This window comes from Diabrotica virgifera, chromosome 8, assembly GCF_917563875.1.
Source record: "Diabrotica virgifera virgifera chromosome 8, PGI_DIABVI_V3a".
Classification (NCBI taxonomy): Eukaryota; Metazoa; Arthropoda; class Insecta; order Coleoptera; family Chrysomelidae; genus Diabrotica; species Diabrotica virgifera.
Window position 1 is genome coordinate 215,704,440 of NC_065450.1, and position 23,168 is coordinate 215,727,607.

The window sequence follows — 23,168 nt, forward strand, 5'->3', positions numbered from 1 at the left end:
TACTTGAATCGAATGGTTTAATCGAGAATCGAGTATAATCGATCAGCCAAATTCCGATTAAAATTTTTTATACGGACCATGATAGTGTGACGTCAAAACGTCAAAATTTTTCCAAACACGTTGTGTCTAGGGTATACGCTACCGTGTACGCAAATAAAAAAGTTAGGTAGAATTAGGGCGACGTCCCATGTATCCGATCTCCGATATCCGACATACGAAAATCGTCTCTTTTTGTAGTAGCTAGTTTAGCAGGTGTCACATGGTTGCGATTATCGGATACGAAAATCCTTAAAAACCGTCAACTGTCAATGGTCAAATGTCAATTTTTTGTTTATTGTTTGAGTTTGACATTTGTTATTTCTTTTTCTTTGCCTTTGCCGTTTGGTGTGGTGTAAATTATAATATTATTGAATTGAATTATTGAATTGTTATTATGGATAATCTTGAAGAAATGGAGGAGATCCAAGAAAATATGGAAGAGTTATATGAAGTTGAAAATGTAAGATTTGTAGAAATTTTTTTCAAAACATTTTTCACATTTTTATTGTTTTGTAGGTTGAACAGGAATGTACTGTGGAGGAGTTACTTATAGCTTGTGTAATGGATAGACCTCCTTTGTGGGACTCCAGACTCCCAATCAAAGTACGCTCCAAAACAACCCGGGATAAAATGTGGCAGGAGATCTACACAGTGTTTGGAGAAAATCCCCAATACTCCATCGAGTTCCTATCGAAGAAGTGGAGAAATCTTAGAGATACATATGTGAGGATCCGCAATGATTACACCCCCAGTGGATCAGGTGCAGTAAAGAAAAAAAAATGGGAGTATTTTGATTCTCTCCACTTCCTCAAGGATACTGTGAACTATAAAAACACAGTTTCCAATGTCAAACCAAGTTGTGGTGGTAGTTCTTCATTATTAAATACAAAACCAAGCTGTAGTGGTAGTGGTAGTTCATCACCAAAAGTAAATATAATTGGGAGCGATAGTGCTACGTCACCACATGTGCCTCTTTTAGGTGGTGAAGAAAGCGAGCCCCTAGTAGCAACGCCAAAAAGAGATAAAGTCGAGGGGGCAATTCTCGATACCATTAAAAGAATTAATGAAGAACCACCACCACAACCAGTTACTGTGAATCCGATATGCCAACGCATATCGGAACTGTTACAGCATATGCCCCAAGGGCCTAGAACCCTGTTAGAAATTAAACTTTTAGAGGTGGCATATGATGGTGCGAAGTCATTTTTAGAATAGTTTAGTTGTAATTTAGTGTTTAATGTTTAGTGTTTAAATTAGTTATTTAGTTAGTTTTTAGTTCATAATATATTTACATTTTTTATTAAAAATCACAATTCATTTAATATATTTTATTTACTCTTTGCCTTATCTCTATGCGGGGTCAGCTTCCCTAATTGCATTTCTCCACAAAATCTTGAATTATACAGTGTGTCCACGGATGGGGTGCCAAGAGGAAAAATTTTTTATTTTCAATTTTAGCGAAAAAATTCATCCTTAATCAAAAGTTTTGCTTGTTCTAAAACCCCATAAAACGAAATAAAATTCAATTTTTTCAAATCCTGCTTAATTTTGTAGCCAATTTTATGTAAATCCCTATAAATTTTTGCACTAAGTTCGAAATTGTAACAATATTAACTTGGGACAAAAACCCTTTTGCTTCTTTGTATTATGAAGTCAGACATTGTCGTTCCCCTTGAAACATCCAATTAGATAAATTCTTCATACAACGCTTAGCATTGTCAAAAATAATGACAATTCACAAAATATTTATCGGAGTTGACAGTTGCTAAGCTACATTGTGGCTTGACAACTTAGTGCAAAAATTTACAGGAATTTACATAAAATTAGCAGCAAAATTTGAGAAACTTAAATTTTATTTTGTTTTATGGGGTTTAACAACAAGCAACATTTTTATCGAGAATGACATTTTTCGCTAAAATTGAAAATAAAAAAGTTTTTCCTCTTGGGCACCCCATCCGTGGACACACTGTATCAATGTTAATCCCCTTTACCAACATGTCCTGCCTTGTCATCTCCTACTACTTCCAAGAATCTGCACTTCAGCTATTCTTCGTATTGGATGATTAACATCTCGACATTGAACATGACCAAACCATCTTAACCTAGGCTCTCACATTTTGGCATCGATTGGTGCCACACCTAGATTTCCCCTAATATACTCATTTCTAATTTTATCCTTTTTTGTCACTCCATTCATCCATCTAAGCATTCTCATTTCTGCCACATGCATTCGTTGTTCCTCTTTCTTTTTCACTGCTCAACATTCACTTCCATACATCATAGCCGGTCTTAAGGCTGTTTTATAGAATTTTCCCTTCAGCTTCATTGGAATTTTTCTGTCACACAACACACCATTCGCTTTCTTCCACTTTATCCATCCAGCCCTAATTCTACTGCATGCTTCTCCATTACTCTGTAATACTGATCCTAGATACTTAAAACTATTGCTTTTTACCATCCAAAGATGCCGTTTTAGTTGTAGAGTTGGTTCGCTAAACTCAGACACAACTGGCTAGTGATTTTAGTAAGTAATTTTGCCAATTTGGTAAAATTTACCAAAAAAAAAAAATTAAATAGTAAAATCACTAGATAGTTGTGTCTGAGTTTAGCGAACCAACTATAGCAACTCATATCTTTAAATTAACATATTATAAGTCTCTTTCACTATTTCCTACTCACACTACATCATCAGCATACATTAAGGATCATGGAATGTTACCTTGTAGTTTCACTGTTATCTGGTACAATACTAATGAGAATAAATAATGACTAAGCACCGAGCCTTGGTGCTCTGTGTCACTGTCGTTCCATTACTCTCACCTCTTGGTAGATACGCTCACACTCGCGTGACAGACAAAGATAGCTAGACCATCGTACTTGATATCGGCGTTACACCCCGATGCATTGAGTGGCATATGACTAGCCAGATCTATTGTAGACACATCTCTGGTCCCAACACTAGTCGTTACTCCCTCATACATATCTCTCACAATCTTTACATATTCACCAAGGACTCCTTTCTTATTGAGTGCTCACCGCAGAATCTCTCGAGGAACTCTATCATATGCTTTCTCAAGATCAATGCTTTTCCTTTCTTTATTTTTTGAAGCGCTTGAGCCACTTCCTCGTTTGTTTTCTTGGTGACCATTGCTGTTACTGTGTCTGTTAACTCCACAGGCTGTCTGTCAAATTCTTCATTTAATAAACTGTTAAAGTACTTTCTCCATCTCTTTTTGACATCCTTTTTTTCGTGAATTAGTATTTTATTACTTTCATCTCGGATACATCTAATCTGATAAAAATCTTTTGCTTTCTTTCCTCTCTGTTTTCCTTGGTATCAAGTTTGTCGTATAGGTTTGAATATGCTTCTGCTTTAGCTTTGGCTACTTTCGCTTCCTTTTTAGCAACCATATAGTTTTTTTAGCTAAACTATAAAACATTTACACTCAACTATATAAACATATAGAAAAATACACATTATACTATAAATATATATTATTCATACTATACTATATATATATATATATATATATATATATATATATATATATATATATATATATATATATATATATATATATATATATATATATATAATATACATTATACTATATACTATTTACTCTAGGCTACACTATACTATATTTATTTACACTATACTATAAATATATAAAAAATAAAATTTATTTGTTTTCTTGAAACTGGATAGCACCCTCATTTAAAAAATATCTCAAGAGATTTTGCCTCATCGTTTGTGCATTTTTTGCATACATATTACTACCCATTCTACCTATGGGTAGTACATTGTTGCCATGTTCACTTCTCCAGTCACCATGAACCAATTCCCCAGCTTCATTTTCATGATCAACAGTACTGGCAACAATATATTTGTGTTCATGCCCCAATTTCTCTCCATTATTCATCATAAAATTATGTAGACAAACTGTAGCTTTCACTATTGCCACTACTGTTGATTCACTTGCTATTATGGTTCTACGGTATATTCGCCACCGAGAAGCCAATATACCAAAAGCATTTTCAATGACTCTACGTCCTCTGCTTAATCTGAAACAAAATATAATTCAACTAAAATTAGATTTGGAAAAGACCATGAGGTTTACAATCTAAGGGCCGGTACTTTCTGCAACTCCTGAATCGCTCGGTTACTAAATCAGCTGGTTAGGCATTAGTTAAATATTTTTCGGTATTCTGTGGTAAATGTTGTCCCTGTTTAGTTAAGCATGGTTAAATTATAGCTGTTAATTTACCTCTAATGTTATGTCATATTTTAGGTGGTAAAATAATACGTTTTATGCCACAAATGGATATATTGTTTGAAATGGCTGAAGTAAATTTTAATGTGACCTTTCTTGTGTTTGTTTTAAACTTTTTGATAGTTTTTGTTTTGTTAGAAATGAAACTATACAAATTTGAGTGTTAACCATTATTATTGTGAACTATTTTGATTAAGTTTTGATATTATTTGTATATAATTTGTTTGTATTCCTAAAAAAGATGAATTCTGAAAAGGAAAGAATTTTTCTGATTTAGAAATAAACAACAAAATGAAAAAAATTACAATTATTAGATATAAATATCAAGCAAAATAATATCTTATGTGGCTTATTTCCCAATTAAAAATAGGTAGTTGATTATAAAAATGCCACAAGGAAATAGCTTCAGAACAATATTAAAATAATATCTAATATGTATTTTCAGGAAAGGAAGGTTACTTACTGTTGAAGAGTTATATAATGTAAAACAGGAACCTTGTATTATAATTGTTGTAGAAATTATCTCACAGATATCTATAAACCTTAACCTTAAATTTGTTATCCAATTCTTCCATATATTTTTTTCCTTCTCGTATGGAATTGGTTCAAGTGTTAGATATATAAAAAATATATTATTCTTTCATCATCACCAAATTGTTCCTCAAATTTGAAGGATACCTTTTGTTAATATAAAATGTAAATTTGCCAAAATTAAATTAAAATAAAAATAGTTTAAACACTTATACAAAAACAACAACAAAACAATTTTATAAATGTACAGTTAGATTGCTCTGGTTATCCTATGGTTAAAGTTAACCAGCAGTGAACTCTTGATTAAGTCTAACAGGGGATGAAAGTACCATCTAGCACTAGTTACAGTTAAAGCCTAACCGTGGTTTAATAGGGACTGAAAGTACCAGCCCTAAATCTGGACTAATGTCAGTGTTTTGTATTAAAAATGATTTCATTACCTGTAATTGAAAATACGCTTATCTCGAGGAAGAAAGTGACCTGGATATGGACGCATTATTGAAGTAGTTAGAGGAAAAGCTTCATCACCTACAATATAAAAATTGAAAGGAGTATCTCCTTGACCCAGCAATGAAGGTTGAGGAAAATTTATATTATTTGTATTAATTAATTTTCCCATATTGGAATTTTTGAATATACCCCCATCGCTGTGTCTTCCTTCAGCTCCAATATCCACCAATGTGAAGCGATAACTTGCATCACAGAGGGCTAACAAAACTATACTGTGGCTGCCCTTATAATTGAAGAATGTAGAGCCTGATTTTGAAGGTGCCTACAAACAAAAGTAATTAAACACCAGAAACCTTTGAATTTTACTTTCTGTGACAAAAAACCTCATTAAATAAAAATTATTGTATAAAAAAATCACCTGCATTACTACATGCTTCCCATCAATTGCTCCAACACAATGAGGCAGTTGCCATCTTTCTCCAAAACCTTCAGCGATATTTAACCAAGCTTCTTCACTTGGTGTTAGCAGCTGGTCTTGGTTTAAACAATCCCAAATTGCATCGCATGCTTCCTTTATAATTTTGGAAACTGTATTGTGAGCAACCCTAAATGCATATGAAATGGACATCATACTGTCTCCACTAGCAAGGTATCTAAAATATATTAGTTAAGGTTAAGTGATTTTAATCATCATAGCATAAGCGATGGCATAGGCATTATAATCTTCTACTGTTCTACTTACCTTAAAGTAATAGCAAGTCTTTCTTCTGGCGAAATTGGTTCACGAACACAATATGTTTTTGCTAATGCTGGTCCAACTAGACTAAATAATTTTTGAAATGTGCAAGGATGCATTCTAAGATAATTGAAATATTTTTGAATATCATGTTCCTTCATTTCCCGAATTAAATTGTTAAAAGCCCCTTGTGACTTTCTCTGCTTATATATTTCACGCACCCAATATCTTCTTGGCCTCATTGTACGTTTTGGTTTGGTTTGGTTGTTTGGTTCATTTGGTTTTGATTTGTTTTTGCGAATTTGCGAGAGAAGCAGACATAATAATAGGGCTTGATTAGCTTTACGAACATAAATTCTGCGATTCAAATCCATGTTTCAATAAAAGTGAAAATGCACAGAAATAAAAAAATGAGGTTACGTTAAAATGTGACAAAACGTCAAAAAACGTCCGTTTTATCGGAAAAAGTTAAAATAAATTCAACTTTATCCGATGTCGGAAGCCTAGTTAAAACTTTCGGATGAAATTCGGCGCGAAAATATTCTGATTCGATTCTGACCAATAAGAATACATTCGGATCATCGTATCGTCGGAAATCGGATACATGGGACACCGCCCTTAATCGTCATAACAAATATTTTTCTATCAAACAAACACTAAACATATTAGTCCTGTCGCCAGGGGGGGTACAACGGCCTCGTTAATTCAGATGGACTTACTCAAGTTTTTTTTATGTATTTTGACCCGTAGAACACGAATTTTTTGGGTAACAGTTGATCCGGATGTCGATAAGATTGTTATAGACCAAGAACTTGAGGAATCAAATAACAGCGATTTTTGGCAAAACAAAACAATATTTTGTATTTTTTGGGCCATTTTAAGTAAAAAATATTTCTACAAGTTTTTTCGTAGGATGCACAGTTTTCGAGATAAACGCGGTTGAACTTTAAAAAAATCGAAAAATTGCAATTTTTGAACCCGAATAACTTTTGATTAAAAAATAAAATAGCAAGTCTGCTTACCGCATTTGAAAGTTTAAGTCAAATTATATCGGTTTTGATTATTTGCATTGGTAAAAATTTATTTTTTTATTGTTTAACAAAGCTATAAACACGTAGGGTTTCCCGTGCTTTTACATGCGTTTTAACGCATGTAACGTAGAAATAGTCTTGATTGCACTAGTACCTATTCTACCTACTCGTTCGATTTTAAATGAGAAATCATAGAAACATCACTCACGCACTAGTTGTTTGTAGCTTTGTTTAGCAATAACACAATAAATTTTTAGCAATGCAAATAATCAAAACCGACATAATTTGACTTGAACTTTCAAAGGCGCTAAGCAGAATTGCTATTTTATTTTTTAATCAAAAGTTATTCGGGTTTAAAAATTACAGTTTTTCGATTTTTTGAAAGTTCAACCGCGTTTATCTCGAAAACTGTGCATCCTACTAAAAAACTTGTAGAAATATTTTTTGCTTAAAATGACCCAAAAAATACAAAATATTGTTTTGTTTTGCCAAAAATCGCTGTTATTTGATTCCTCAAGTTCTTGGTCTATAACAATCTTATCGACATCCGGATCAACTGTTACCCAAAAAATTCGTGTTCTACGGGTCAAAATACATAAAAAAAATTTGGGTAAGTCCATCTGAATTAACGAGGCCGTTGTACCCCCCCTGGCGACAGGACTATATAGTATTTTTACTACAAAAACGTTATTACGTAGGTCAAAATTTTTGACGTAAGAGAACTGTCAAAACATTAGAATGTGACTTTTCATTATTGCCGTATTTATAATAAACATAGCAATTGGCTCCGTGCGTCTCCCCTCTACGTACAGTCACGTGATACGCTGTCAGATTTTGTAAGGACGTTTTAACATTGAGTCTTATGGGATTATTTTGTTAAACTTGAATATTTTATTTTGTAGTGATAATAACCGAATACAATTGTTAGAATTCATTAGTTATTAATTTATACTGTAATTTATAGTGCAACAAAATATTTTCTTTTTCGTTAATAAATATTTATTGACATAAACTGCGATAGTGAGGTTATGCATACAAAATCAAACTGATAATCAATATTGGAAAGTGAAGAATTTATAGTGCGTTTTTATTTTCTGTTTATATTAATACATAATATCACTAGCGTGACACGGCATTTTTTTAAATGGGTCATTTAAACATACACAAAGCGTCCTTATAAAATTTCAAAAAACCGCCACCATGAGCAGGTCGGTCGATTTTGCTTTGACACTTTGTTAACGCTCGGAGCGAATACTGAAAAGTCACATTCTAATGTTTTGACAGTTCTCTTACGTCAAAAATTTTGACCTACGTAATAACGTTTTTGTAGTAAAAATACTATATCAAAATAGCGTGTATCAAAATATACAGTCACTGCCCTCGCTAAATAGTCACTAGCTTGATGAAGTTTACTTTTTTATTTGCGTACATTTTAGCGTGTACCTAGACACCACAAACCATACATACTCATAGACGTTTCACGACCATGTTAATCTTTCGGATCGAATTAACGCCATCTCTTGATTGGAATGGGAACTAAATTGACAAATTTTAGTTACGTGAAAATTTCCAATTATAAATTTTGCGGGATTTTTGATGAAATTTCGCAGGAAATTAAAACAACACAAAGACAATTCAATGTTTTATTCCATATTTTACTGAAAACTTCAAATATTCCAATTTTTTTTCAAAATGCTAAACACTACTGCCATGTGTCACGTGAAAGCACTGATGTGTAATACTGAGTTGAATGAAAATTTTTGAAAGAATCTTGTAGGATGATTGTTTAGAGTTTAGATAAATATTACCTTATAATATTTTACAAACTTCTAAAAATATATAGGTCCGAAATGTTGATGACACACTTGTCTATTGGAATACACTGTTTCAGGATCTATTATATTGTTTTTTTTTAATGTGGAGAAACACAACAAGGGATGATCAATGTAAACTAAAAATTCTACTCATAAAAACGGAGAGGAGGTTAATACAATTGATTAAAATTGTGATTAAATCTAATTAAAAACGTAACACCACTATAATAAAATCATTAAGCCACAAACTGTAAAATAAAAAGTAAATAACAAAGTAATTTAATTGTCAACTGTCAGTTGTTAAATATGACAAGATAATTAACTGACAGCGAGATCTCTGGATTGGAATGGTAACTAATTTGCTGTCTTGACCTTGACAATTTACGTGAAACGTCTATGAGTATGTATGGTTTGTGCTAGACACAACGTGTTTGGAAAACTTTTTTTGACGTTTTGACGTCACGACTATCACGGTCATAGAGTTATATATTAGCATAGAGAGAGTGTCATTCAGAGCGAAGTGACGACACCATCTTTTTTATTTGGATTAGTGCTGTTTCACTCTTACGCATAGTAAAGCTGCTACAGTTGTCCTCCTCTTCCGTGCCTATATTCACACTGAATGTCATCATAGATTTTCGATACAATGTGTTAGAAAGAGATGCCGCAAACCAGTCAATGAGATCTTGTCGTCAGGAAGCGCGAAAGGTAGGCTCCCTCTATGTTAATATATACCTCTATGATCACGGTCAAATAAAAGTAAAAATAAGGTTATATTTCCAAATTTTCTACAATATTTTGTTTTTTAATTTTCGGGCATAAAATGCATATTACCTTACATTTACATTAATGCCATCCCCTCTTTGTGAACACACACACACACATACTTTTAGTTAGTTAGTTTAATAGATTTATCACAATCAAAATGAATAAATTTTTATGTATATTTATCTCAGTTTCTAGTATAACTTTGCCGATATTATTGACCTATGTTGTTAAAAGAAGATATAGAAGAAAAATACAACTTTTACTTGAAAAAGACAATAATTGTTACTACCAATTGTTGGCCGTAGATATGAGGAATTTTAACTGTAGGCAACACTTATATGACACCAAAGTAGAATGTGGTGAACAGTGTTCCTTAGCATACTATAGAACTATACAGAACTTTATATCCAGTGCAAAATCTAGTATCTGCCTCTGCGTGCTAATGTTAACATTGTCTTCTGTGGTAAGACAATTAGTAGATGCCAAAAAAAGGGGGATGACTGTTAGGATAATTATAGATAAAGTTATGTTAGATACTAAAGTAGTAAAATCCAACTTTACATACATGGCACAGCAAGGTAAATAAATATAGCATAAATATAAACATAGGTTTGGTGGTAGAAATCTAATACATCCTCATCTTGAACCTGCTCTAATTACATGTTTCTATTATTCTTCGTAAAGTGCCGTCTCCCAATCCGAGATTGGATATCATCATTAAGTACAGTCGAACCCACTTATTAGAATACCGCTTATATGAATATCCCACTTTAGAAATTTGAGGTCCCAAAACTTTATTACTATATAGCCACCAATGATCAATTATTAGAATATCCTGGTTATACTAATACTTGTGCTTGGCACGAAGGCTATTCCAATAAGCTGGTTCGACTGTACTACCTTAACTCTATCTACCACTGCTCTGAAGAGTTCTATTGCACTGCATTTAGACCAGTCCCTTAAAATTTTCAGCCATGGCACTTTCATTCTTCCTAAGTATACTCGTTCGTCCTTTTATCTTTCCCTGTATTATCAATCTTAGCATTTCGTATCACTAGCCCCTTATTAAGTAACCCATATATTGTTACTGTCTTATTTGTGTTGTGTTTATTATTTCATATTCTTTGCCCATTTCTTGCAATACTTCTGTGATTGTTTTCTTCTGTATCCATGCTATTAAGCATTCTTCTGTAACACCATATTTCAAATGCCTTTGTATCTTTTTATATGTTCTTGTTTCAGTAGCCTGCTTTCAAGTCTATATTGTAGTATTGAAAGCGTGTAACATCTCAGAGCTCTTACTCTGCTCTAATCTAAGGTCATTGTTGCAGAGAATTGTTTTCGTTTTTACAAACGCATTTCTGGCTATTTCTATCCTGGCTCTTATTTCTGTTGTTTGGTAATTATTATTAGAAATCCAGATTCCCAGTTATTTGAATTTATCAATCCTTTCTATCTGTACATCTACCAAATGTTGTTGTTCAACAGAGCTTGCCATAATTACAGTATCATATGCGATGTTGTTAATAGTTTTTAGTTTTTCAGTTAATTATTATTCCTTCACTTTCAGATGGTATTGCTTCTTGAAAAATTGATGTACATTGAATAGTGATGGAGATGAAATACATCCCTTTCTCACTCCTCTCCTGATTTCAATTTCTGAACTAGGTTCGTTATCTATTACAATTTGTGCTCTTTGATTCCAGTAAACATTTGTGATTATCCTCAAGTCCCTTTTTTCTTTAGAATTTGGACTAATTTTTCATGTCTTACTTTGTCAAATGCTACTTCAAAATCAATGTAACAAACATGCACATCCACATTCATATACAAGCATTTTTGAGCTATTACATTAAACGAAATAGTATCTTCCCGTAGCTCAAATACGTCCGAGTTGGCGCATGATGACGTAACTGGAGACCGGAAGTTGAATCTGAATTCTTGATAAAGTTAAATGGGATTTGTATGCATTCTGTGATGAAATTATTCAATTAGCAAAATAATATTAAACTTCAATGTACAGTAGAACCTCGATTATCCGTCAGGGTACCGGACCAAGGGTATGACGGATAATCGAAAAGACGGTTAACAGAACATTAAAAAAATTTAAAAATTGATAATACAACTTTCAAATTTTATTTGTTTGTTTTGTTTGATAATACAATAAGAAGAATTTGTGTTTGTGTTAATATTGTCGAATTTGGTTTAAAATATTCTGAAATCTTTGTTTTCTTTACTGATGCTTCACATTTTGCAAGGGCTGAATTTCTTAATCGGCATAAGATCATGCAATCTACTTTATTTGATTCTTCTTGTCGAGAATACCACTCGATGAATGGTTGCATGTGCGATGCAGCTTCTCTAGCTTCTTTAGACAAATCTTTGTCAGTTGCAAAAGCATCATCGACATCGTCACCGTCAAGTTCCAAGATTGTGTCAGCTTCTTAAGCTGTTTCGTCAGCCTCTGTTTTGCCATTTCAATGATTCCATCATCTGTCAGAAATCGATAGCCGCTTGCGTCCTCATCACAAATTAACCATTCCTTTATTCTTTATTATTAAGTCATCTTTAGGCAACGAAAACAAAACAGTTGATTCAGCCATAACTTCATTTGTTACCGCATTGTACATTTCAGCAAATTTTGTTTGGCTTATCGCAATGTTAAAAAAAATGAATTGATGACTCAAATCTTTTCTTATTTACTCAATACAACTTATGTACGGACCCTGACGGTTAACAGAGGTGACAGTTAATGGAGAGACGGATAATCGCGGTTCCACTGTATTTGAAAAAAAAATTAGTGTCGAGATTCCTGTCAAAATAACTGTCAAAAATAAAATATAAAATACACTTAGCGTACAACTGCGACCAATTCAAACTAATCGGGCATTACAAATGATTACGAACCATTACGAACGTAAGGTCTCCACTTACGTCACGACTTCAGAATGTGCAATATATTATCTTGTTATTTATAGTATCATAATTAAAAGTAAATAATGCCTCTCTGGTTTCTAGGCTATTTCTGAACCCAGACCCAGACTATCATCTATTCCTTTTTCCATGTACATATATACAACCATGTATTATTTTCAAAAATAATTTGAGAATGTGATTTATTAATTAATGATATTGCGCTGTATTCATTACAATCTTTAGCATTTGTATTTTTCGGGATAGCACAATAGGTGGAGAGTAACCATTGTTTTTGGATATATCGACACCTGATATGAAAAACATTGTAACTCACTTTTGCTTAGTTTACAGGAGAGCGATTTAAAGAAATTTCCAAAACATTTTATTTTTTTACTGGGTCAGCTTTTACATTTTTTGTGATGTTCTTAATCCATATTTTATAACTTTTTCTCAGCTTTTCACTTTTACATATCACATTGTTGTCAACATTACTGGTCCTGATTTAGGTCGAGTTACAATAGCAAATTTTTTCAGAATTTTAGGTGAAAATCATTGTAAGTGGTTCATACAATGATATTTCAACACAGTATGTTTCTTTGGTTAGGTGGATATAAATTGTAACTAATCAGTAAATATCCAAATAAAGAGATTATAATTAATTTATTTTATTGGTTTTACTTGAAACGTGATTTTTTTGCTCAGCCAAGTAATATTTAAGAATTTACGTCATACATACTAACAAGAAGTAGGTAAATAAAATAATATCTTTGAGATTTATTTATTACAAAATGAACATTTACAAATTATAGAACAGTTTATATTCTATTAAAAAATAAACAAAATTAACCCCTTGCAAACTTTTATTTAGATTCATCATCCGAATATTCCATTTGTTGAGAGTGGGGAAGATTTAAATAAAAACTGCAATATTGCTCTGGTATAGCTTTACCAGAGCACAAAGCAACAAGATCTTTTTATTTTGAAGTGGTTATGGGAAGTAACCCATTATATGCTAAAGGAATTTGTACTTCCCATAAATCGTGTATATTTTTATTCCTGGATTTGGTAGCCTTTTGCTCGATTTTGGTTTACATTCTGTTTATAAACGATAATTGATCAGAAATAAGATCGTACTGCAAACTAATAATATTTGGTTGTTCTTTATATATTTTTACGTATTGTATTTTCGACCAGAAAACTTGGCGTTTATCTATATCTAAATCCCAATTCGGCATTTTCTTTAACATTGATTTAAAGTCCAAGATGTCATTTTGACTTAGTTCTTTCAAATCGTATGGTTTTCCTGTGTCTTTAGCACACCTTATCAGTGTATACCACTGTTGTGGTACATAAACAACTTGGTTCTTTTTTCTTCGCTTAATAAGGGTGTGCATTGAATTACCCTCAGATTGAGAGTGGCCCACCTCAAAAAACGTGTGTGTAATATTAATATTTATGATCTTAGCTGAATAAATATACATTAAAATATTATTCGATTTCGATTTTGTCCTCCACAACAATCTGAATAAACTCTAAACTCTAATGCTCCACCAGCAACTTTTCTCTTAGTAAAATCAAATAGCGCACTACTTATTTCATTAGGCCCGTTTTTACCTGTGGTTTCATCCCATGCATAACAATAGCCTTCCGCAGATCCAAGATCAAAGATAGTAAAGTTATACACTTTAAACTTCCTTTTATAATAAAACAATGATACCTCTGATTGGAGCGTAGTTAATATTTTTTGCAAATCAAAGCAGGGAGTTACAACCGTTTCTGTTTTCTTAGAAACCTCTTTATCGCGATTTTTGGCTTCACGTGCAACACATTTATTTGCAATATATAAAGCATATTCTTTTTCTATTTGGTCTTTCTCTGCTTTAGTGTTATGTAGATTGCAAGTAAGACACATATCTTTTTTCGGTGCAAAAAAACCGATATTAAACTCAGTATTGAATATGTTTCTGTACTGACTTTTGGTGGTTGGTTTTACGTGAATACAATTTGGGAAAAGTTAAGACTCATCAAAATACATCTTACTTGTTCTTTGCCTTACGTAATGGGATTCTTTTGCTGGAACAGAGTTAATATGCTCACGAATCGAATTTTTAATACTTTCGTCTACAGCATTTGCCCTATTCTTGTGGCGACCACGCATATCTCCAAGTATACGGCCTCCGCCTTCATGACTATCAATTTTTTTGAATAATGTAGTTAACCACATATCTGTTATGTTAAAAGTGTCCAAAAATGTTTTCTTACAAACTTGAAGTCGGTGTTCTTCCAACTGCAACTTATATTCATATGTCCAGTGTCTTCTGGACTCTTTTAGCTTTGCAACTTTCCTCTCTTATCTGAGAACATATCTACATAAATATTCGCTTTGTTGGTCATGATCAGCCATTGCTCAAAAATTATTAAATAAATTGAGTCTTATCATTTTCAGATAATTTCGATTTACATTTTCTGATACATTTATCGTTACATCCAGGTCCCAGTTCTCTAATTTTCGATAATTTTCCAGTTTTGCCAGTAATTCTTGGCCAGAGTTCCTCAGTTTCTTCAAGACATTCATTTTCCAAACACTAGGATCCCTTTGTCTGTTCCTTCCAAGATTTTTCTTCTTGAGGTATTGTTTTTTCTTAGCAGACGTATCTAATGGTGAACTTGTATCTTCGGTGCATGCAGAATTTTCCACTGTCGATGTATCTTGAGCGTGCAATCCACTGTGACCATTGATTATCTGAGTTTCATCAGTAGAAGTTAGTTCAGCAGTGAATGATATAGGTGTTATTATTTTTGTTTGAAATTCTAAACTAGTATTTTTATGTGAGTTTTTACATTTTGAGGCATGCTTACTATGCTCAGCAGTTAATAATATAGAATTTACCTCCTGACTATATTGACTTACAATGTTGTTCATCGTAATATTCCACTATCTTGCTTTCTTGTATCACAACTTACAATGCAGTTATATAAAACTTACTCAATAAATGTTTCGAGAAAAACATTGTATCCCATGTTACAATGTTTTATTAAAAAATTTTCATCAATAATAAAAAAATTTAATATTGTAACATTGGTTACAATGTTTTTTCCACCCAGTGATCAAAAATTTGCACTTACAATGAGGTTATTTTGTTAAATAACTTTATAATTACATAAGATAGGATAAAATTTCTTAGACCAAATTGAAGGTTATCTTTTATAGATGCTATTTAAGCCATAGTTGAAAAACATTGTAAGTGGAGATACAATGTTTTTCATATCAGGTGTCGATATGTCTTGTTTTGTATATTGTGTTAAACAAGTTTAGGGCAGTCAATGAAAGCAATAACAGGTTATTACCTCCTAATTCTATCCTACTGCATGGATTTTAATGAAATTTTAGGAATAGCCTGAAAATATCTCCCTATTCAAAGTCTACCCTATGCCGATGTGTGGTTTTGTCTTGGGGGCGGTTCCCACCCCTACTCGGGGGTGGAAAATTTTTTGGTTTAACAACTACGGAAGTTGCTAGAGAAACTAATTCTAAGCAAAAATTGTTCTATATTTTTTTTTTCGAAAACTCAATACTTTTTGAGTTAATTGTTGTTGAAAATTGGCCATTTTCATTGAAATATAACACCTTTTCAAACGGTTTTTTGCGAATACCTTAATAACAATGCATCTAACTAAAAAAATTATATAAAACATTTTTGTAGCTCATAAAAAAACAAAGAGAATCGTTCCTTCTTCAATCTTCTAGATATAACACAAAAAGAGATATGGTAGGTAAAAAGAATTTGTTTTTTTAGTACATGCTCACCTCAGTGTATTCAACTTGAAATAACAGAAACTGTCGATTTTAGGTGTATAATGCTACCAATACCTTTTATTGTGCTTGAAAAGTCTTTTCAAATAAGCAATATTAAATGTCGATTACATTCAAACTAAGTTGGTTTTTGGTAAGAATGGTTTTTGAAAAAAAATAAGATCAAAATAATAGAGCGCATATTTAAATTTTCTTAAAAATCTTCCTTTTTCTCCATGTAACTTGAAAATGATAAGAGATACTGTTATAAAAAATAAAATCAAAATGTTTATCTAGAAGAAACCTACATTTTTGTATGCCATTTTTTGATGGCATCTCTTATCATTTTTGAGTTACATGGAGAAATAGGAAGATTTTTAAGAAAATTTAAAAATGTGCTCAATAATTTGATCTTATTTTTTAAGAACACTATAGTAAAATGTATTGTAGAAGGAAAACGATGCATTTAAATTCTTGTGGATGAGGGGTTAAATATACTTCTCATTTTTTTCTTAAAATACGTTAGTCATCAAATTTTTTTGCAGTTTATCTCGCATAGTTTGAATGTAATCGACATTTAATATTGCTTATTTTAAAGGTCTTTCAAGCACAACAAAAGTTATTGGTAGCATTATACACCTAAAATCGACCGTTTCTCTGTTATTTCAAGTTAAACACACTGATCTGAGCATGCACCAAGAAAACAAGTTTTTTTCACTTACCATATCTCTTTTTGTGTTATAACTAGAAGATTCAGAAAGGAAAGAATCTCTTTGTTATTTTATAAGCTACTAAAATGTTTTATATGGTTTTTTTAGTTAGATGCATAGTTTTTAAGGTATTCGCAAAAAACCGTTTTCAAAAGGTGTTATGTTTCAATGAAAGTGGCCAATTTTCAACCAGGAATAACTCAAAAAGTATTGAGTTACCGAAAAAAAATTATAGAACAACTTTTGCTTAGTATTAGGTTCTCTAGCAACTTCCGTAGTTATTTAGCCAAACAATTTTCCACCCCCAAGAAGGGGTGGGCACCGCCCCCGAGACAAAAGCACACACCGGCATAGGGCAGACTTTGTTTCTTGGGCTATTCCCTACTTACTGTGAAAATATCACGTAAATCGATATAGTAGGATGGAATTCGGAGCCACATACCCTCATTGACTGCCCTATATAAGGGCTAATGTTTCATCATTTATGTACTTTAAGCTTTCTACTGGGATTTAGTCTGGACCTACAGCTTTGGCATTTTTTTTGTTTTTTAAAGTCATTGTAATTTCCTCTTTTACTATCTTTAAAACTTAAAACATTTTTTCATTAGTATCCAACACTAGTTTTCCATTTGTATCTTTCGGTATTCCCAATTCTCATGTATTGACATGTTTCTATAGTGGGTTAAAATAAAACAAATCGATGGTTGAAAAGTAAAAGGTTGTAACCCACAAATCAACTTTTTTCAGGAAGTAGAAAAAACGTTCCATTTAAGTAATTTGATGAGGAATTAACCTAATAATTGTTTTCATTAATTTATAAATCAAAGTTGATTTGGGGGTTACAACCTTTTACATTTCAACCATCAAAATTAATATTTTTTGATAAAAAAATCTTGTTTTAATATCCCATTTCACTTTTAGGTATCCCATTCAAATTTCAGCCACTCGAATCTAGTAAGATGCATCATAAGTTTTGTCTAATAGACAAGGATGAAGGAGATGGAGCTAAAATGTTTTTTGGTAGTCTGAACCTGACTTCCCAAGGATTTTGTAAAAATTTTGACAATACGATTTTAACTAATAACAAAGAAATAATCAGCAGGTTTAGTGAAGAGTTTGAAGAGTTATGGGAACTATTTTAAATAAATTTTAATTCGATGCTTAGAAATACAATTATAGCACGATCAGGGAACACAAAATTTTACGAAAACCTCCAAAAAAATAAAGGAAGGATGAAAATTTGGGAATAGGTAGTTGAAATTGTCTATTATTATATAAGAAAAAGTTTACAATTCTACAACCTCTCCATTTTACAAAAATTGGGAAATACGAGGTGAAAAATATTTTCTCGGGAGTGAAAAAATACACGTTCAAAATAGGCCCGGAATTGGATAAAATGACTAATTCTAAGCAACTTTTGTTCTATATAGTTTTTTCACTAAGTCAATACTTTTCGAGTTATTTGCGAGTGAATATGTTCATTTTTAACAAAAAAAAAACAGGTTTTTGGATGGTTTTTCGCAGATAACTCAAAAAGTAAGTATTCTAGCGAAAGAAATATTCTTAGTAAAAATATAGCTTATAAAAAAAATGAAAAAAATGGTATACGCGTGAGGTCTGCAGACCCAGTAGAAGCAGAGTTGTAGCTAATGAAAAGTAGGTTCTTCTTCGTCAAATTCCAAATCGAATATTTCAATGTGAAATAACCAAAAAACAGAGCACTTTTCGGGGAAAATTCATTATAACTTTTTTAAAGTGTTTAAAAAAGGTTTATTTCTGTTTTTTTTTAAACTTCCAACATTAAAAATAAGTGATTTACGCTCAAAATATTGTTGGTCCATTTTATTTTTTGGTACAAAAATCTCGAAAATCACCCCCTAATTAGCTTCCCAAATAAAATTAATCGTTACCGCTTCATAAGTTACTTTACTTATGTATTGTTTATATTATCTATAAATTTCATTGGTTCAAAGTGCTCATTTTTGAAAAAAAATGGGTTTAAAATAAAACATTTTTTTATTTTGAATAAAAATGGAATTGTTCATGGAATTAACTTAAAAATTATTAGTATGTAATACCAAAAATCTTAATTAGTAATAAAATGTACGTTTTACTTTCCTGAATATTTTTTCTTTTTTGTTTTCTTGTTAGACAAAAATTGGTTATGCTGTGGCTGTTCAAAATTTGCCTAAACTCGTGATTAGTTACTCTTTCAAGCCATTTTAACTACAGCTTTTTCAAAAATAAGCACTTTGAACCGATGAAACTTACAGATCATATAAATAATACATAGGCAAAGTAACTTGTGAAATGGTAATGATAAAATTTATTTGTGGTGCTAATTAGGGGGTGATTTTCGCGATTTTTTTACCAAAAAATAAAAGTGGCCAACAATATTTTGAGCGTAACACACTTACTTTTAATGTTACAAGTTTTTTTAAAAACAAAGATAAACCTTTTTTTAAACACTTTAAAAAAGTTGAAATGAATTTTCCCCTAAAAGTGCTCCGTTTTTAGGTTATTTCACATTGAAATATTCGATTTGGAATTTGATGAAGAAGAACCTACTTTACATTATCTTCAACTCTGCTTCTACTGGCTCTACAGACCTCAAGCATACACCATTTTTTTCAGTTTTTTATAAGCTATATTTTTGCTAAGAATATTTTTTCTCTGAAATACTTTTTGAGTTATCTCCGAAAAACCGTCCAAAAACATGTTTTTTTTTTCTGTTAAAAATGAACATTATTCACTTGCAAATAACTCGAAAAGTATTGATTTAGGGAAAAACTCTATAGAACAAAAGTTGCTTAGAATTAGTCATTTTATCCAATTCGGGACTTATTTTGAATGTATATTTTTCACCTTCGAGAAGGGGACATTCGTCTCCATTTTTGAAAAATGGAGGGGATGTAGAATTGTAAACTTTTTCTTATATAATAATAGACAATTTCAACTACCTATTCCCAAATTTTCATCCTTCCTTTATTTTTTTTTGGGGTCAGATTGTTCTTTGATCGGGCTATTAACCAGTGCTACTATAGTATGCGGTTTACCGTCGTGTTTCTACTATCGTATGATATCATAAAGCCGCCAAAAAGCTGTACAAAGTGAATAAAACAAATCATAGGAAATATTGCTTTAATTTTACAAATTAATACTTAATAATTTAATTTGTCACATCAATTTGCTATTTTAGTTGGGAATAAGCAAATTTTGTGGCTTATTCCCAACTAAAATAATAAAATGATAATTCTTCTGACTTGTGTGTTTTATTCACTTTGTAAAGGTTGTTTTTGTCGGTACTGTATACATGTACAGCTAATCACCATAATCTTTTCTCAGAAAGGTTTCCACACAATAATGAAAGGCACCTTTGTAGGCGAAAGGTTTATTGCTAAGTACTAATAAACATTTATACTACTACTATTTAGGAATATACAATAAACTTCAGGTAGATCGCACCTTCAAGGTAGACGGCATACTATAGAAAAACGTCAGTCTACCAAAAAAATTATGTGCATTACTTTCCATTCGAGTCCGTTGTTATTACTTATCTACCATGGGTTGATTAAACCAATAAATAAATTTTTTTTTGCCAAATAAATTTATATAAAGCATTTAATATAAAATAAAATATATTTACTTCTAAAAACAACTACTATGTGGAAAATAATTAACTGTAATTATAGAATATTTATAGTTTATTGGAAATTAAAGAAATTATGGATTTATTTTGAACTGCATATTATTATTTTTCACATTAAGTACAAATAAGAAGAAAGTGTTCCTCACAAATAAAATCCCAATTTACATATTTTTATCTATTTTTATTCTCCTTTTTAGATGTACAAAAAATATTACATCTGTCTTTGATATTTCAGGTGGCTCATATTTCAGGTTGAAGTGTTCATTCAAGCAGTCATTTCATTTTCATCTTTATAACCAACCAATTGCTTTCCAAATTAAATATCAAAATTTTCAAGGCAAATGCATCCAAGGCACGTATTATGTCGATTATGTTGTGTAAAAAACAATTATAGACCACTGTTCTGTCATGCATTTTACGCTCTATATTCTTACCATTTTATTATAGTCCAAAATTATTACCTTTTTTTTTGACAATAACAAACTATAATTTATAAAAGCAGTTCCAACAGTTTTCTATATCCTCTTTTGACATTTTATCTTAGTGTCTTTCTCTAGTAATGTATATTTTAAATGAAAAATATTACATTATTTTATAGTATTTATAGCAATAACTTACTTTAATTAATTTTTTCTTATGAAAAACCATTCTATATATTCCATTGAATAAGCACCAGATTTTTGAAAGAGGAACCAAAGATTTTTCCTTGTTAACTGTAATAGTAAAAATTTGAATAATCTAACTGTATATAATGTCCAAACAACTCATACATTTTTGCTTGATATGTTGAGAGCATAAAAATTATTTAGTTCAAAATATTTTTTATGTTGCTTTTAATACAAATTCTATTAGGAGTTTATTTTTTCAAATGTTTGTTGAATAAAAATGTATACCACGCTGCAGACGGGGGTTGTGAATTGCATAGTGTAGAATTCCTTCCCTTTAGTCTTCACTGCACCATCCATTTGGCTTGCATATTGTAGAAGCCTTGGAGGTTGTCACCAGGAAATGGGCCAATAAAGTTTTTCAATTAAAAATCTTTTAAGAATATTTAATTTACAAATATTTTTATTAGGTTGAAAAACTTAGTCTTTTAAACTTAGTCTTTCGTTTGTTGAATACTTTAGGTAGTGATATTAAAAAGACTTTTAAATCTTCCTGATATTTTAATAAATCTACTTGTTCTTTTGTTTGTTGTTTATAAATACTTACCCAATGATTAGTAGATCAGAATTATAAAAAAAGAATGTGTGTGTAGTTTTTACGCACGTAAGAAGTTATTCTTCTATTATATAATTTCAACGAAGTAAATATACTTAACAGGTTATTTGTATTTCATTTAAATATTAAACTAACTTTCTTATCTACCACTTTCAAAATTTTTTTATTAAAACAACCAAAGATTAAAAAAAAAATATATCGTCCAGGATTGGAACCCGCGATCTTCCGTGTGCTTCCGTTCTCTGACCCTCCGCGTTACCAACTACGCCGGCGATCCACTTGAAATGACACGTAAGTTTCGAATATACACACACCGGCAAAATTAGCCGAACACCTTAAAAATGGGACATGTTTTATGTCACGAATTTCCTAAACCAGTAACCCGATTTGAGTGATTCTTTTAGTATGTTATAGCATTATTATTTAAGAATATCGTTGTAATAATATTGTTGCTAGACAGCTAAATATCATTTTATACCGGGTGTGACAATAATACTGTGTTTTTTTCTTAAAGTTTGGAACACCCTGTGGACTATTCTAGCATATATAAAATATTGAAATTATTAGCCTTAGGCTTTATTAACATTTTATTTTTTGATTCATTTGTTTATGTTGGAAAATAAAAAAGTTATGGGCTTTAACAACTAGTCATGTTTTTCATCGATAAATCCTCATAGTAGGGGAGGAAAGTATGCTAAATTTGCAGGTAGTCGAGCGTTATGGGGACCTATTGGATTGTGAATAGTATGTGCTAAAACCAGAAAAAGGCTAAGTTAAGTTTTCCATATATTGGGGGACATTTCATTTTTTAATTTATTTTCCATTTGAAACAATCGTCTTTTTCCGATTATAATAATTTAAAATAATGTTGCGAATAAAAGTTGCTTATTTTTACGTAAAGAATCCAAATCTGCAATAAAAATTGGCGGCTCCTATTTAAGATTTTAAATTAAATCCCCCATCCCACCTCCGTGGGGGGTGTTTGGTGCCATTCGATAGATTTTTCAAAAATATTGAAAACGTGTATTTTGCAGTTTTTTGATCTGATGTTCAACTAGTTCAGGTGAAATCCACGGGAGGTCGTCATTGTGACATCGCATACATTGCTTATTAATTTATTTATTTAATACATCTATTGAATTACTTTAGGCTTGTTTATTAAACTAAGCAGATAATGATGGTAGGGGAGCCCAAGCGGGGATTTTTTCAGTTACTCGAGCGCGTCAGATTATCATA

At 31.5% G+C, this 23,168-nt stretch overlaps 3 protein-coding genes across 4 annotated transcripts; 2 read left to right on the plus strand and 1 right to left on the minus strand.

The window, feature by feature from the left end:
* The first annotated feature begins 335 nt into the window (after nucleotides 1–335).
* LOC126889504 (uncharacterized) lies at nucleotides 336–1,356 on the plus strand. Its single transcript, XM_050657845.1, has 2 exons — nucleotides 336–499; nucleotides 556–1,356. Exons 1-2 carry the CDS (start codon nucleotides 434–436, stop codon nucleotides 1,252–1,254), a joined length of 765 nt encoding a protein of 254 aa, XP_050513802.1. The 5' UTR covers nucleotides 336–433; the 3' UTR covers nucleotides 1,255–1,356.
* A 2,286-nt stretch (nucleotides 1,357–3,642) lies between these two features.
* Nucleotides 3,643–6,648, minus strand: LOC126889505 (uncharacterized). Its single transcript, XM_050657846.1, has 4 exons — nucleotides 6,037–6,648; nucleotides 5,713–5,947; nucleotides 5,285–5,616; nucleotides 3,643–4,104 (listed from the first exon to the last, which is right to left on the minus strand). Exons 1-4 carry the CDS (start codon nucleotides 6,402–6,404, stop codon nucleotides 3,723–3,725), a joined length of 1,317 nt encoding a protein of 438 aa, XP_050513803.1. The 5' UTR covers nucleotides 6,405–6,648; the 3' UTR covers nucleotides 3,643–3,722.
* Nucleotides 6,649–9,391: 2,743 nt separating this feature from the next.
* Nucleotides 9,392–21,900, plus strand: LOC126890761 (mitochondrial cardiolipin hydrolase-like). Of its 2 annotated transcripts, XM_050659938.1 has the most exons (3): nucleotides 9,392–9,583; nucleotides 9,832–10,221; nucleotides 17,984–21,900. In XM_050659938.1, the coding sequence occupies exons 2-3, from the start codon at nucleotides 9,951–9,953 to the stop codon at nucleotides 18,202–18,204; spliced, it is 492 nt and encodes a 163-aa protein (XP_050515895.1). In that variant the 5' UTR covers nucleotides 9,392–9,583; nucleotides 9,832–9,950; the 3' UTR covers nucleotides 18,205–21,900. The 2 variants fall into 2 exon arrangements, with proteins under 2 accessions (XP_050515895.1, XP_050515894.1); XM_050659937.1 differs by lacking the exon at nucleotides 9,392–9,583 and having other exon boundaries at nucleotides 9,618–10,221.
* Nucleotides 21,901–23,168: the final 1,268 nt, after the last annotated feature.

Coding starts and splice junctions, on each gene's coding strand:
- LOC126889505 (XM_050657846.1), bottom strand. CDS start 6,404: ATGGATTTGAATCGCAGAATTTATGTTCGTAAAGCTAATCAAGCCCTA. Junction 5,948..6,036: donor AGACTTGCTATTACTTTAAG/GTAAGTAGAACA, acceptor AATATATTTTAG/ATACCTTGCTAGTGGAGACA. Junction 4,105..5,284: donor AAGCGTATTTTCAATTACAG/GTAATGAAATCA, acceptor ATTTTGTTTCAG/ATTAAGCAGAGGACGTAGAG.
- LOC126890761 (XM_050659937.1), top strand. CDS start 9,801: ATGAATAAATTTTTATGTATATTTATCTCAGTTTCTAGTATAACTTTG. Junction 10,222..17,983: donor TACATACATGGCACAGCAAG/GTAAATAAATAT, acceptor TTTCACTTTTAG/GTATCCCATTCAAATTTCAG.
- LOC126889504 (XM_050657845.1), top strand. CDS start 434: ATGGATAATCTTGAAGAAATGGAGGAGATCCAAGAAAATATGGAAGAG. Junction 500..555: donor AGTTATATGAAGTTGAAAAT/GTAAGATTTGTA, acceptor ATTGTTTTGTAG/GTTGAACAGGAATGTACTGT.